At 43.5% G+C, this 13,311-nt stretch overlaps 1 protein-coding gene across 1 annotated transcript in view; it reads right to left on the reverse strand.

The window, feature by feature from the left end:
• Positions 1–3,550: 3,550 nt before the first annotated feature.
• The window catches only part of ZNHIT6 (zinc finger HIT-type containing 6), a 66,531-nt gene continuing 56,770 nt past the window's right edge, over positions 3,551–13,311 (reverse strand). The window contains exon 10 of the mRNA XM_090048572.1: positions 3,551–3,718. Within this exon, the coding sequence (XP_089904698.1) occupies positions 3,633–3,718 (86 nt within the window). The 3' untranslated portion in view covers positions 3,551–3,632. The remainder of the gene's footprint in view (positions 3,719–13,311) is intronic.

The following is a 13,311-nucleotide window of genomic DNA, read 5'->3' on the forward strand; positions in this document are numbered from 1 at the left end:
ACTTCCGAAGCTAAATTAACATAAAAGTAATACTTCTCCCAGTAAAAAACTAAAAAAAACCTTAGGAAGGGATAGGGAAGAAAAAAAAAAGGTTAAAAACCCAGACTTGTCTTCTTATTTTCCCTCTGTAACTATTACTTGAGAACAGAAATAGGGCACAGGATAATACCAGCCAAAGGAAAGAAGTATCTAGGGGCCAGAAAGGAAAGAGGATGTGGTGGTGTCATTATTGTCAGAAGCAACAGCACATGATCTACAGATGTTCAGTATTAATAAAATACCTTTTCCCTACCTGATCAACTGATGGCACAATAAATGGTCAATTTGATTACCAATGTGACTTCAAGGGAGTGAGGAAGATGTACGTTATGCCAGGGTGTGCAAATGGGGCACCAGCCTTGGGTGCTGGATCTTGGAGAGAGGGTGCTAGAATGGTGGCCCTTCCTCCCCAGAAGTCTTTGCTGCAGCAGCTCCACACTGCTTGAAGGTTCAAGGCTTACTATATCTCCACATGTACTGTCACAAGAGTACCCCTGCACCCCTGGCTGCAGACTGGAATGACCCACCCTGAGGCAGGTGGGTAGAAAGGTGGATGCTAGCCTGGCTGCCACCTCCACGTGACCTGTAGTGGCACAGGGAGAGCATCTGCAACTGAAGCTACCTGGCACTGAATGCTGCCAAAGCCTCTAGACTGCAGGCCAAATTTGGCCTGTGAATCACAGGTTGTTGGCCCCTGCTAAACCAGATCCCACAGACATGGGGTCTTAGTCAAATATTCAGTTGAATGATCAAACCCAGGATAATGATTAAGACTTGTTGCAGGGTATTACAACAGACACTGTCAGCAGGTGTCTTGTTAGAGATATCTCTATACAGCACTTTTTATGGACTATTTTAAATGACAGAAATCACAGCTGAAATTTCAGCAAATCTTGAACATATTTACAAGACTTGATTTCAAAGAATGATATCATAATTCAAGGTGCACAAAATAAAGTGTTTATCAGTCACAAATGTATTAGTGTTACTGACAGCAAACATTGAGTTCCATGATTTTCAGAAACTTATCCTGATTTGAAACATTTTGATAAAAACTCAAAAAGGCAGTAGTGTGCAAGCAAGAGAACAGTTTTCACCCATCTTGCACAATGTACTGTATTTTTTTGGCATACATTACCCCCCCCCCACACACACCTTGTTTTTGAACAGCAGAACATAGGGGGTTGGATTAGATGACCTCTGGAGGTCTCTTCTAGCCCCATTTTCCTATAGTTCTATGAAAAAAAGATTTTTCTGGTTATGGCTGACTAAGACAGTCAGTCCTTCTGGAAACAGCATCTAGGACAGTGCTTCCCAAACTTCTTCTCAGCATGATGTCATATTTATGGCCCCATTTCCTGAGTATGATCCCATTTCCTTAGCATGGCCCCATACTCCCTACCCATGGCCCTCTATCCCCGCAATCCCATCCGCTGGTGTTGTGACCCCATTTGCAACCCAGTTCGGGAACTGCTGGTCTAGGAAGGGTGGCAGAACATCTCCCGAGATGTCATACTTCCTGGACACACTACATCAAGGGTCCTCAATCCCTGGCTCATAGGTCAGATCTGGCATATGGCATCATGTCACTTGGCCTGCAGGGGTTCCACATGCGTAGAAATTTGGCAGTGAGAAGCAGTGCCATCTCTCTCCTGCTGCCAAATATACAGATCCATGAAGAGCTCCGAGCCCTCCGTGTTGGATCCAGTCCTGATCCCACTGTGCAGTGCAATCCTGGCAAGCGTGTCAGAAGGGAGTGGTGCTGGGTCCCTGGGACCTAATCCTGGTGTGCAAAAGGTGGGAGAAGGCAGCAACAGGTCCCTAAAACCTAATCCCAGAACCTGGGGCAAGGAAGGGGAACGCTGGGGCCCAGGGCCCAATCTGGCCTGCAGACAGGTCCATGTAACTCATTTGGCCTGCGGGGCAAAAAGGCTGAGTACTACTGCTCTACATCACACAAGGTTACGCCCCGCAACCCTTGCAAAAGGGCAGCAACAATATTGTTACTTCTTCAGTGTAACTACTTCTTTATCTAAGTTCCTGTAAATAGTGCTGTTTCCACATCACAAGCCTCATCATGATGCTACCAACAGCTTACTTGCAGCTGTGAGCACAAGCTTGTGCTCAGCTAATAGCTACAGTTGTGAGGGTTAACAACACTCTGCCCCTTTCCATTTGCTGAGCAGACACAAGTAGCAGTCATCTTGGAAACTGCATGGCACATGTGGCATCTCCAGGAATGCTCCTTTTCCAGTGAAGAAAACAGCTTCACCACTTAAAACGTGCATCCCTACTTTGTGTAGTTGATTGGGGAATAAAAAGTGCACGTAGTGTGTGAGAAAATTTGATATTAAGCAGGGATATCACAAATATGAAAAACTGAATTTATTGTACTAACCATACACACTGTTACCAGATAAGAATTAACTCACCATTAAAATATGATTGCATATGGAAACTCAGCATTGCAGAGAAATGCCACAACAAATGAGTTCAACTAGGAAGTAATTTAGATAAGAAAAGTTTTTTAAAGTTTAAAAAAATAGTAGCCTAGAGCAGAGGTTCCCAAACTCTGACAGATTGCGCACCACTAATTTCAAATGATACCACCTTAAGTACCACCAGCAATTTTTTGGCAAATGAAGTACAGGTTTCCCTCGCTTTATGCCGTACATGCATTCCTGGAAAATGGTGCACAACTCGAATTCGCATAAAGGCAGCCCACTTTACAATATAACAAATAGGGATACATTCCAACACCTTGACCGTACTGACCTCCAGATCCATTTCTACCACTTTTACAAGACAATTTTGGTACTCACCAACAGCAGACAGTACTCACAAGGCACAGGGCACTGTCATAATGGGGATGGCAACTACAGAAACACGTCACAAATGAGTGAGGAGCACAAATTCACAAAGGAGACTATATTTTGATGTATGTCACTCCCACAACGCACCACACAAAGTAGCTGACTGCAAGCTTCCACCACACCAACCGCATAAGAGTGAATTTACCTTGCATATAATGAATTTTTGGTTTAAAAAGGGTACTCGCATAAAAGCAAATATGCACATACAGAACCCAAATAAAGCAGGAGAAACCTGTAATTGTAATAAATCTGTTAACGCATACCACTAACAAGTTGTCTACATGCCACTGGTGGTACCCGTATCACAGACTGGGAACCGCTAGCCTAGAGTTAAGGCTCCTAAGTTCATCTAAATAAGTGGACACTTTTAAAATTCTTTGAAGTATGAAACTGGGATGTTAAAATAAAAGAAAATTATTTGGCCAAGATTAATACACAAGCTAACGTGTCATTCTTATGTGTGTGCGCATATATTTGAGACAGACATTTAAAAGGAAAAAAGGCCCACTGTGAAAGAAATGGTTGGATTTTCAAAAAAAAAACTCAGAAAATTCCCAAACTGTTCACCCATTTAAACACCAAGTGTGTAGGGCCCAAAAGTTAGCTCATGATTTTGAAATCACTAACAGAAAAGTAAACTCTGTAAAAAAATGGATTTAATGATATAAGAATACAAATCATAGGTCGACTGACTCCACCCCTTTTGTCAAAACACATCTTTCAGGAACAATCCCGTATTTCCCCCTCTTCCAGAGAGGAGAGGGATGAACTTTCACTATCCGAGTCTTCACTGGAGTCACTGGCATCTGAGGGTACAAAAACAGACAGGCAATTAGTTACAGCAGATTTGTTCATTTCTTACTTGTTTACTCATGTACTCATGGCACAAGAGTGCTTAAGAAAGATAAAAGTCTTGAAAGACTAAGTTTTGTTGTCCTCTACTAGACGTAAAATAACAGTTCTCCTAATAAGTGAGATTATGCTGACAAACTGCTGGCCCTGACATGGATCTCACTGTTGCGAGATGAAACAAAATAGCTTATGGATTTCCTTAGCCTTTGCAGCTCTTTGTCAAGCAGTTATGCAGAATGTGTCCCCGTTATAACTATTCTCCAACCACTGAGAAGTTTCAATTGTTCCCTCCTCTAATTTGTTTTGGAATATTATTTTCTTGGCTACCACAAATTTGTATTCCAAATGCAACGCATTAGCATCATTTGCAGTTTTGTCAGTGTCTTTAGCCAAGGAACTGTTGAGAAATTTTGTTGGACAGTTTTAGGTTGTAAAATTAAAGGTGACATTCATGAGAGTCGCATTTAAAAACCCAAACTGGGTTTAGGCTGAATAATCCCAAGAGCCGAACAAGATGAGGCTATGAGCTGAGAATACCCAGTGCTGTAGGAGAAACCCACAATGTTCTAATGACATCACATTATTCAGCATTCATTTCCCACACTGGTATTCCCCCTTTCCCAGTTCTTCTGCCTCAGCAAACACTGACGGCTCCCACTCTCAGATGAGGTTACCAGATGCCAGCAGTCTGTGGCACCAGCACATAAGCAATATAAAAATAAACTACTGCAAAATAAAGCCATGATGCAAATCCCCCTCTGATTGGTATTTTCAGTGTTTGACCTGCGATGAATTCAAATAGGTTTTCTGGGCATTTGATGTTAGCTGATCTTTAATAAAAGAAATACTACAAAGACAGAGCTAATGGAGTATCATTGCCATCTTACGTCCTATAGTTGGCAGGCATAGATAATACATGGAACAAAGTGCACCTGTACAGTTTCAATGGAATTTGGTCAAGAAAATAAAAGCATTTCACCCAGAAACATCAGAGGTCACATTTTGTCCACATTAAATCTAGTGTATAATCAATTAACATTTATATGCAAAACACATACTGAGTAATGCTCAAAGTGAGGGTTGTTTTTGCCCCTAAGTCTTGTTAAAACTTCTATAATCCCTTACTAACTTCAGCCATGACTGACCCTGTATACTGAAAGCAGAACACCTGAATTTCTTCTTTAAGCAAGTCAAGCATCACAACTTCACAGAAAATAGTTTGATAATCTGACTCACAAAGATACTGGACAGACAATGTTTAGGTAGTAAATTATTTTTGCTTTGTTATGGGAAGTCCTTTTTAATATGAGTACTATATGCTGATTTAACTCCATTACAAATAGTATACGGTAGATGGCCTGCTAGCAGAGTTATATTAAAGTTGCACAACACTTGTAAAAACTCAATCAGATGCACATAATTTTGCTAATATTTAAGTGTTTGGGTCTGAAATTTTCAATGCTGGGTGTTTGTCTTAGGCTGAATAAATTTGGAAAATTGCAGCCAAAATACCTGAATCATTTCTCAGAACAAGAATATGAAAAAAAAAATTATGAATCAGAATTTCCAGAAATTCTGGGAAAACTTTCCCTTGAAAAGCTCTGGCACCTTTCTGTTTTTGAAGCAGGGAAGGGTGACCTCTGTCAAAGCTGTGCCTTTTGCTGGCTCATAAAAATAAGTCTAAATTTAGCTCCATTAAAAACTCTGGGGAAACAAAATCCCAATTTGCTTATTTTCAGTAGAAACTTACATTTTGCAAACTAAATCTCTAGAACATTCCACCTGTAGTGCACATGTTCCAGCCCTGGGCTACGTAGGACTTTCCCTGCAATAACTAAAGTGCCAGTTCTGGGCTCCTGAAACAAAAGCAAGGATATTGATGCCTGTATCTCAATAATCCACTTGCTGGGCCCAGGCATTTTTGAGAAGAAAGATGCAACAGATTTGAATACAGGGAACAAGGGCTGCATCAAGGTACAGGAGAGTAGATTGGGACGAGGACCCCAGTGGGAGGAGGAGGATGTGACTGGAAGTCTGAAGAAATGAGACTGGGACTTGATGGGCATGGAGAGTGGGACTAGAAGGAGCCTGAAAAGCGGTAACTGAGTTTGTGAAGATGGGAAAGAAACAAGATGAGGCCTTGTCTGTACTGGGGGTGTTTACTGGAAGAAGACAAGCAGACAGCCACCGGAGTATGTGTACAATGAAGGCAGCCTCTACTGGATCTGCATGGCTCCATGGCAGGAGCAGGACCAGCAGATCTGGTTAAAAAAAAAAAAAAAAAATAGTTTATTTCAAAGTTACAATTGCCTTCAGCTACAAAAAAAGTAGAGGAAATGAAGTCATTTACTTTATCTATTCTTTGGAAAAATGCAAAATCTTATATTTATTATGAGGCAAAATTGTGTACTGAGCTTTCCTTTCCTTTTTTCCGTCTGTGACAAGGTATTTACCAGAATTCACAGATTCACTGGAATTTGACAAGGGCCGTGCTATGAGCACTTCTGCTACGGCCTTGAATTTGCAACTTCTGAGCTGTCAACTAGGACTGTGTGAAGCTTCAGTTGCCGATTTGATTCAGTGGAGATTCGGCCCAATTTGGCAGCCAAATCTTTGAATCCAAATTGATCAGGAGACCCATTAATCTCTCCCAATTAAAAATTGGAAGCTTCCGAATTGATTTGGGGAGACTTGATGATTCCGACATAGACCCAACTTCACATGTTTTTTCTATATACCGCAAGGTACCAGGCTTGTGAATGCTGAGATGGTGGGGCACATGAAGTATCCCACAGGAACGTGGAGGGGGGATCCCCCCAGCGCGAGCGGAGGCAGACCCAGAAGTGGACCAGAAGTACTTCCAGTCCACTTCTGGGTCCTCTGTGGAGCAGTGACTGGTGCCTCCTGGGTTTGAGGAGGAACTCCGGGTCCCCCCGTGGCCGATCGCCGAGCCAGGGGTGGGTGGGTGGGGGGTCTGCTGCTGAGCATGCAGGGCCCCCCCGCCCTCTTGTGGGACGTTCCACCCACCCCACCATCTCAGCGTTCACAGGCCACACTTGGTACATTGAGGTACATAGAAAAAACATTTAAAGCTGTGTCTATGGACAAATTGCTGATTCTCTGAATCAAAATCAAAACTTCAGATTTGGATTCGACTGAATTGCATAGGGACAGTGATCTGAATCAATGAATTGAATCACTGTCCCCTGAATTGGGCCGAATCTGAATCTAATACAGTCCACTTCATACACCCCTACTGTCAGCCATGCCTTAGTGCTACCACCATCCCAGCCCCTGCATACTGAGTTAATAGTGGACTAGCTTAAAGAGATCTGAATTCTGGTCACTGCAACTGGATGCTGTTTTCTCTCACTTCCTCAAGGGGAGATACAAAGAAAAAGCAGAGTAGGATTTTGTACCCCACTTCTTCATTATTCTTAACAGAAAAAACAAGCAAACAAACAAAAACCCAGCCCTTCTGCTTTTATATTCAGGTCCATCTTACTACTTTCCCCTGAAAGATTCCATGGACTAGTTCATTTGGGAACTAAAAGATCCAACATCAGACCAAGTGCAAGTATGTTTTTGTTAACATCTATTTAACTTAAACAGAATAGACAGTTGAGATAAAAAAAGAATAAAAGATTAAAATGGCAAAGCTCTAACTCTCCCAACCCTTTCAGTTAAGGGTCATGGATCACAATGTACATGTGCGACCTCTAAGAAATCCTTCAGTAAAAGCACGACAAACTACACTTGACATCCTTAATAAAGGTGAAAAACACAAAAAAATGTTTAAAATTCCATATTTCAGATCTTCCTTGTATGTTATTAGGAGGCTAAAAAGTAGCTAATGGACTTTTCCCCCCCTTTTTTTTTGCAGGTCCCTTAAAAATACACACCATTATGTTACTAGAAATGGCAGGTATATAGTATAAACAATAAATTATGCGCCAAAGACTCTCACATTCTGAACATACCAGTTCAACTTGGGTATTATACAAAAATGGTATTATAGATATAAATATCCCACTCTGATACAATCAGTAAATGTTTTGCATTAAGATTACATTCTGGAAGACAAAGACAAAATTTTATCATCCAAACTCTGAAACTCTGGGAAACAGAATGAGAAAAACTAACATGCGCATTACAGATGGAGACCATAAGTAACAGTTACAGGATATTGGGAGGTCCATTTCTAATATATAATCCCACAGTGGTATTTGGCAGTCTACTAACTTCCCAAGGATACTCTCTCTTAAGAGTTCAAAAACTTTTCAGTGAAAGGTTAAAAGCACAACTGAAAATGTTTGTTTTTTTCAAACTGTGCTGAACGAAGTACACTCAAAAATAAAAGATACAATTCCTGTGGTATTGGTAATATGAAAAGACAAATGTCTTTTGGTGAATGGAAACTGGGAGTGTATTACTGTTTTCTGTGTACATCTGGGAAGGCGCAAATAATTACAAAAGATTAATATGGATAATTTAACATAATTATATATTTACATGTATAACTTTTAACACACAGAATCTAAAGTTTTTTTCTATTCCTAAATGGACATGTCATCTCAAGAAAGGTTATTATGCATCTCTTTTCCTAGCTTACTTTGTATGTTCAGTAGATTTCTATGTAAATATGAAAACAGTAGCACCTGGATGTCCCACAAAGTTAATTGTTTTAAACCATTTAAAAATGAATTCTAATACTTGGTTTTGAAAGTTAGACTCAAAAGAAAGCAGTCGTAAGTTCTGTAGCTTTTCTAATTTTGCATTCCCTCCAACTGCACAGTCATATTTTAAAAATAGTACACCCTAATTTTAACTCTTTCAGAAAGAATTGGCTAAAAAGTAATTCAAAGCTACATTTGTTCAGAAAAGTGAAACGGTTGCAAGTTACTGTATCACACTGAAGAACAGAGATAACAGTTTTGCATTAAATAAAGCTTGAAAATGAAAGGTACAAAACACCAATAATTAAGCTACAATACTGTATCAAATTTAAGAGTAGAGATGCAGTAGTATTCTAATATTTTAAAAGCCTAAGTCTGTCTGTAATGCTTTATTCGCACTGATTGGATGACAGAAACAGCCAATCGTAGCGCTCCAAGAATGGGGGAGTACTGGCATGATTCTGAAGCTGTGCTGAGGACCGGACACAGAGCGTGGGACCGGACAGGGCGTGGGGGAGCCGAGCCCAGCAGCCCGCTCCCTGCAACAGGCAGAACAGCAGCAGTATGGGGTGTTAGGTGGTGGCACTCCATCTAACCACCCTCTTCATTCTTGACAGGCAATTAAAGCTTAAAAAGAGGAGGACTCTTACACAATATCAATAGTAACAACTTAGTAAAACAATTTTCATTTAGATAACTAAGGTTGTATTGCAGGAGTATTATTAGTAAATGTTTTTGTTTTTTTTTAGTTTAAAAAGAAAGTCCAAGTGGCTTTTTTTCCTATAGCCCCTTCTTCCTCCTATCTACCAGGTGACTCAGGGTTTAGGTAGCAACTCCTTTATTATGGTTTCACGGGCCATTCAGTTCAAGCAGAGCTCATGGCTGGAATGCATTATTAAAAATAAGTCACCTAATGAGATGTGCAAAGGTAAAAATAGCATGATCTTTCAAATTATAACACTCATTTCCATCCCCCTTTAGTTATTATCCTTTGCTGTGTTGTATCTAATTACATTTTAAAGCCTCTTAAGGTAGGAAGCTGAACTCTTGAATCTATATGTCGCCACTAGCATGCATAAAAACAGCTACAAACAGTAAACATATTCATGGCTTTCTTAATGTGTAGTGGCTGATTATGTTCACCTAATACAGCCCTTTAAGAGGGCCACTTTTTTTTTTAAACAAATCTCTGAAATAGAGGAAGGTCATTCTCTTGAATAAATTTTCTTGTGTCTCAGAGAGTTATCAGCATTTCCTCCAATTCCTGCTGGGAGGCAGCCAACAGTCGCATGATCAGGAGGCAGCAGGGCAGGCCCTATGAGGAGAGGCTACGGGACCTGAACCCGTTCAGCCTTCACAAGAGAAGGCTGAGGGGGGATCTAGTGTCCAGTTACAATTAGTCAGGGGGGATCAGCAGGCGTTGGGGAAGTCCCTGTTCCCCCGAGCACCGCCAGGAGTGACTAGTAATAACGGTCACAAGGGGGCAGAGGGTAGATTTGGGCTAGATATCAGGAGGCGCTACTTCACTGTCAGGGCAGCTAGGATCTGGAACCAACTTCCAAGAGAAGTGGTGCTGGCTCCTACCCTGGGGGTCTTTAAGAGGAGGCTAGATGTACATCTTGCTGGGGTCATTTGACCCCAGTACTCTTTCCTGCCATGGCAGGGGGTCGGACTAGATGATCTACTCAGGTGCCTTTCGACCCTAGAAACTATGAAACTGTCCCTTGACCCATTCTATACTGTGCTCTTACAACATGACAGCAGCGCTTCAAATTTTTGAAGTTCATTTAAAACCTCATATAAACAGCTCATCAGGCAATAGTATGTTTAATGACCAATATGATAAATTCAAACTAGGGCCACATTTTTCACCACTAGAAACGTTATGGGGCTGGGGCACATGATTTACGAGGAGATGAGGGAACTGGGTTTATTTAGTCTGGAGCAGAGAAGACAGAGGGGATTTAATAGCAACCTTTAACTACTTGAAGGGTAGTTCCAAAGACGACAGAGCTAAATCGGGGTGGGCAATTATTAGGGCCTGTGGGCCACATAGGGAGTTTTGATGAACTGTTGTGGTCTAGGTCAGCAGACTCCCCACTGCGTAGCATCTCATCAAAACTCTGTAAGCGGTCCCATCCTGTCCATGGAGACCCTGGAAAAGCACAGGATTAGGTCCTGGGGCAGAGCCATGATCCACTCCCTGCATGCCCTTGCTAGCAGAACTGGCATCTGCTGCAGGAGCATAAGGGCACTGGATCATGACTGTGCCCTGGCCCCAGCCCTGCGGTGTCACCAGCCTAAGATCCCAGCCTCACCTGCCTTTCCCGCTCCTTTACAGAACACCCTGCCTGGCCACAGCACTATCCCATCTGCCTGGCTGTGTGCCAAGCTTGCATGGGTCCCACCCCGACTGGGTGCAGGGCAGACAGGTCAGGGTGCTCAGGCAGTAGGGCCAGGGCTAGCAGCAGCAAGGAGTTGCTGCCACCAGGGCTCCTGGGAAGTGAGTCTGGCCACTGTGCTACCCCAGCCCTGCTAAGTGACTGAAAGTGGTGGGACTGGCACCATAGCCCAGGTTGTTTTCTGTGCCTGGACTGGGTGGGCTTGAGGGACTTGGCAACGGGCCAGACAAAATCCAAGTGGGCTGGATTCAGCCTGCAGGCTTTATTTTGCCCACCCCTGAGCTAAACTGTTCTCAGTGGTGGCAAATGACAGAACAAGGAGCAGTGGTGTCAAGTTGTAGTAAGGGAAGTTTAGGTTAGATATTAATAAGAACTTTCTTACCAGGAGGGTAGTAAAGCACTGGAACAAGTTACCTAGAGAGGCTGTGGAATCTCCATCCTTGGGAGGTTTTTAAGACCCAGCAAGACAAAGCTTTGGGTGAGATTTCATAGACATCAGGGCTGGAAGGGACCTCGGCAGATCATTGAGTCCAGCCCCCTGCCCAAAGGGCAGGAAGTCAGCTGGGGTCATAAGATCCCAGCAGGATAACCATCCAAATTTCTCTTGAAGGTGTTCAGTGTAGGTGCTTGAACCACCTCCGATGGCAGGTTGTTCCAAACCTTGGGGGCTCGGATAGTAAAGAAATTCTTCCTTATGTCCAGCCTGAAATGGTCTTGCAGGAGTTTATAATTGTTAGACCACATCATCCCTTGGGGCGCTCTGGTGAACAAAGGGTCCCCCAGATACTGATGGTCACCCCTGATAAAGTTATAGGTGGCCACCAGATCACCCCTGAGCCTGTGCTCTTCCAGGATAAACAGCACCATGGCTCGCAGCTTGTTGTCATAAGGTCTGTTTTCCTGACCCCCAATCATGTGTGTGGCTCTTCTCTGCACTCTCTCAAGCTTCTCCACATCCTTTTTGAAAGGACGCAGTACACCAGCTGTGGCCTCACCAAGGCCAGGTACAAGGGGAGAATGACGTCCCAGGAGTTGCTCGAGAAGCATCTATGGATGCAAGCCAGCGTTTTGGTCGCTTTACTAGCCGCAGCATCACATTGAAGGCGCATGTTCATCTTGTGGTCAATGATGACCCCCAAGTCCCTTTCTTCCTTAGGGCTAGCCAGCGTAGCACTGCCGAGCCTATAAAGATGCAACAGGTTTTTCCTCCCAAGGTGGAGAACCTTGCATTTATCAGTGTTCAACACCATCAGGTTCTTGTCTGCCCATTTGCTGAGCTTGTCCAGGTCAGCCTGGATTGCGTTCCTGTCTTCTGGTGTGGATGCTTTGCCCCAAAGTTTGGTGTCATCGGCGAACTTGGCCAGTCTGCTCCTGACTCCAGTGTGCACATCATTAATGAAGGTGTTGAACAATATGGGTCCAAGGACAGAGCCCTGGGGGACCCCACTGGTCACAGGGCACCATAACGATTGACTTCCATCAATTATCACCCTCTGGGTCCAACCACATTGCCAGTTTTTCAGCCAGTGGAACGTGGTGGACCCAAGGCCACAATTGGCCAGTTTGGCCAAGAGGTGATCATGGCATACCAGATCGAAGGCTTTTTTTGAAGTCAAGATAAATGACATTAATCTCTTCTCCCTTGTCCAGATGTTAGGTCACCTGATTGTAGAAAGAAATGAGATTGGTCAAGCAAGACCTACCCACAACAAACCCATGCTGGCTGTCCCTCAGGATGTTGGCATCTGCCAGTCCATTAAGGATGGCCTCTTTAATAAACTTTTCTAAGACCTTCCCTGGGATAGAAGTCAGGCTGACGGGCCTATAGTTAGCCGGATCCACTTTCATCCCTTTCTTGAAGATCAGCACCACATTGGCCTTCTTCCAGACTTTGGGCACTAAACCACAGCACCAGGAGTTTTCAAAGATCTGTGCCAGGGGCTGGGCTCTGAAGCTCGCCAGCTCCTTGAGTACTCTGGGGTGTAGGTTGTCAGGGCCAGCTGACTTGAAGGTATCCAGTTTCTCAAGGTGTTCTTTCTTGAGGTCAGCATTGATGGAGGGGAGGGGATCTTCCTCACCTGGACCTCCCTGTCCTGCAGTGGGCATAGGTGTCCCATGGGACTGATGAAAAACCCACGGAAAGTACCCATTTAATAGGCTGGCTTTTTCCTGAGCGTCACTTGTCTCATCTGGTTTAGCAGGGGTCCAGTGTTGCCCTTGCTTTTCCTCCGGCTCCCCACATGTCTGAAAACGGACTTTTTATTGTCCTTGATGCTTGAAGCTAGTTGGAGTTCAGTTGCAGCCTTGGCTTTCCTGGTTTGCTCCCTGCAGGACCGGACCAGTGCAGAATAATCCTCCTTGGAGGTGAATCCAATCTTCCATTCTTTGTAGGCCTTTCGTTTTAGCCTCAGGAGGTCTGCTACATCCCTGGAGAGTCGGGGTGGGGGGGCTGCTGTGCCCTCTTGCTGC

This window comes from Crocodylus siamensis, chromosome 5, assembly GCF_052110815.1.
Source record: "Crocodylus siamensis isolate JL-2025a chromosome 5, ASM5211081v1, whole genome shotgun sequence".
NCBI lineage: Eukaryota > Metazoa > Chordata > Crocodylia > Crocodylidae > Crocodylus > Crocodylus siamensis.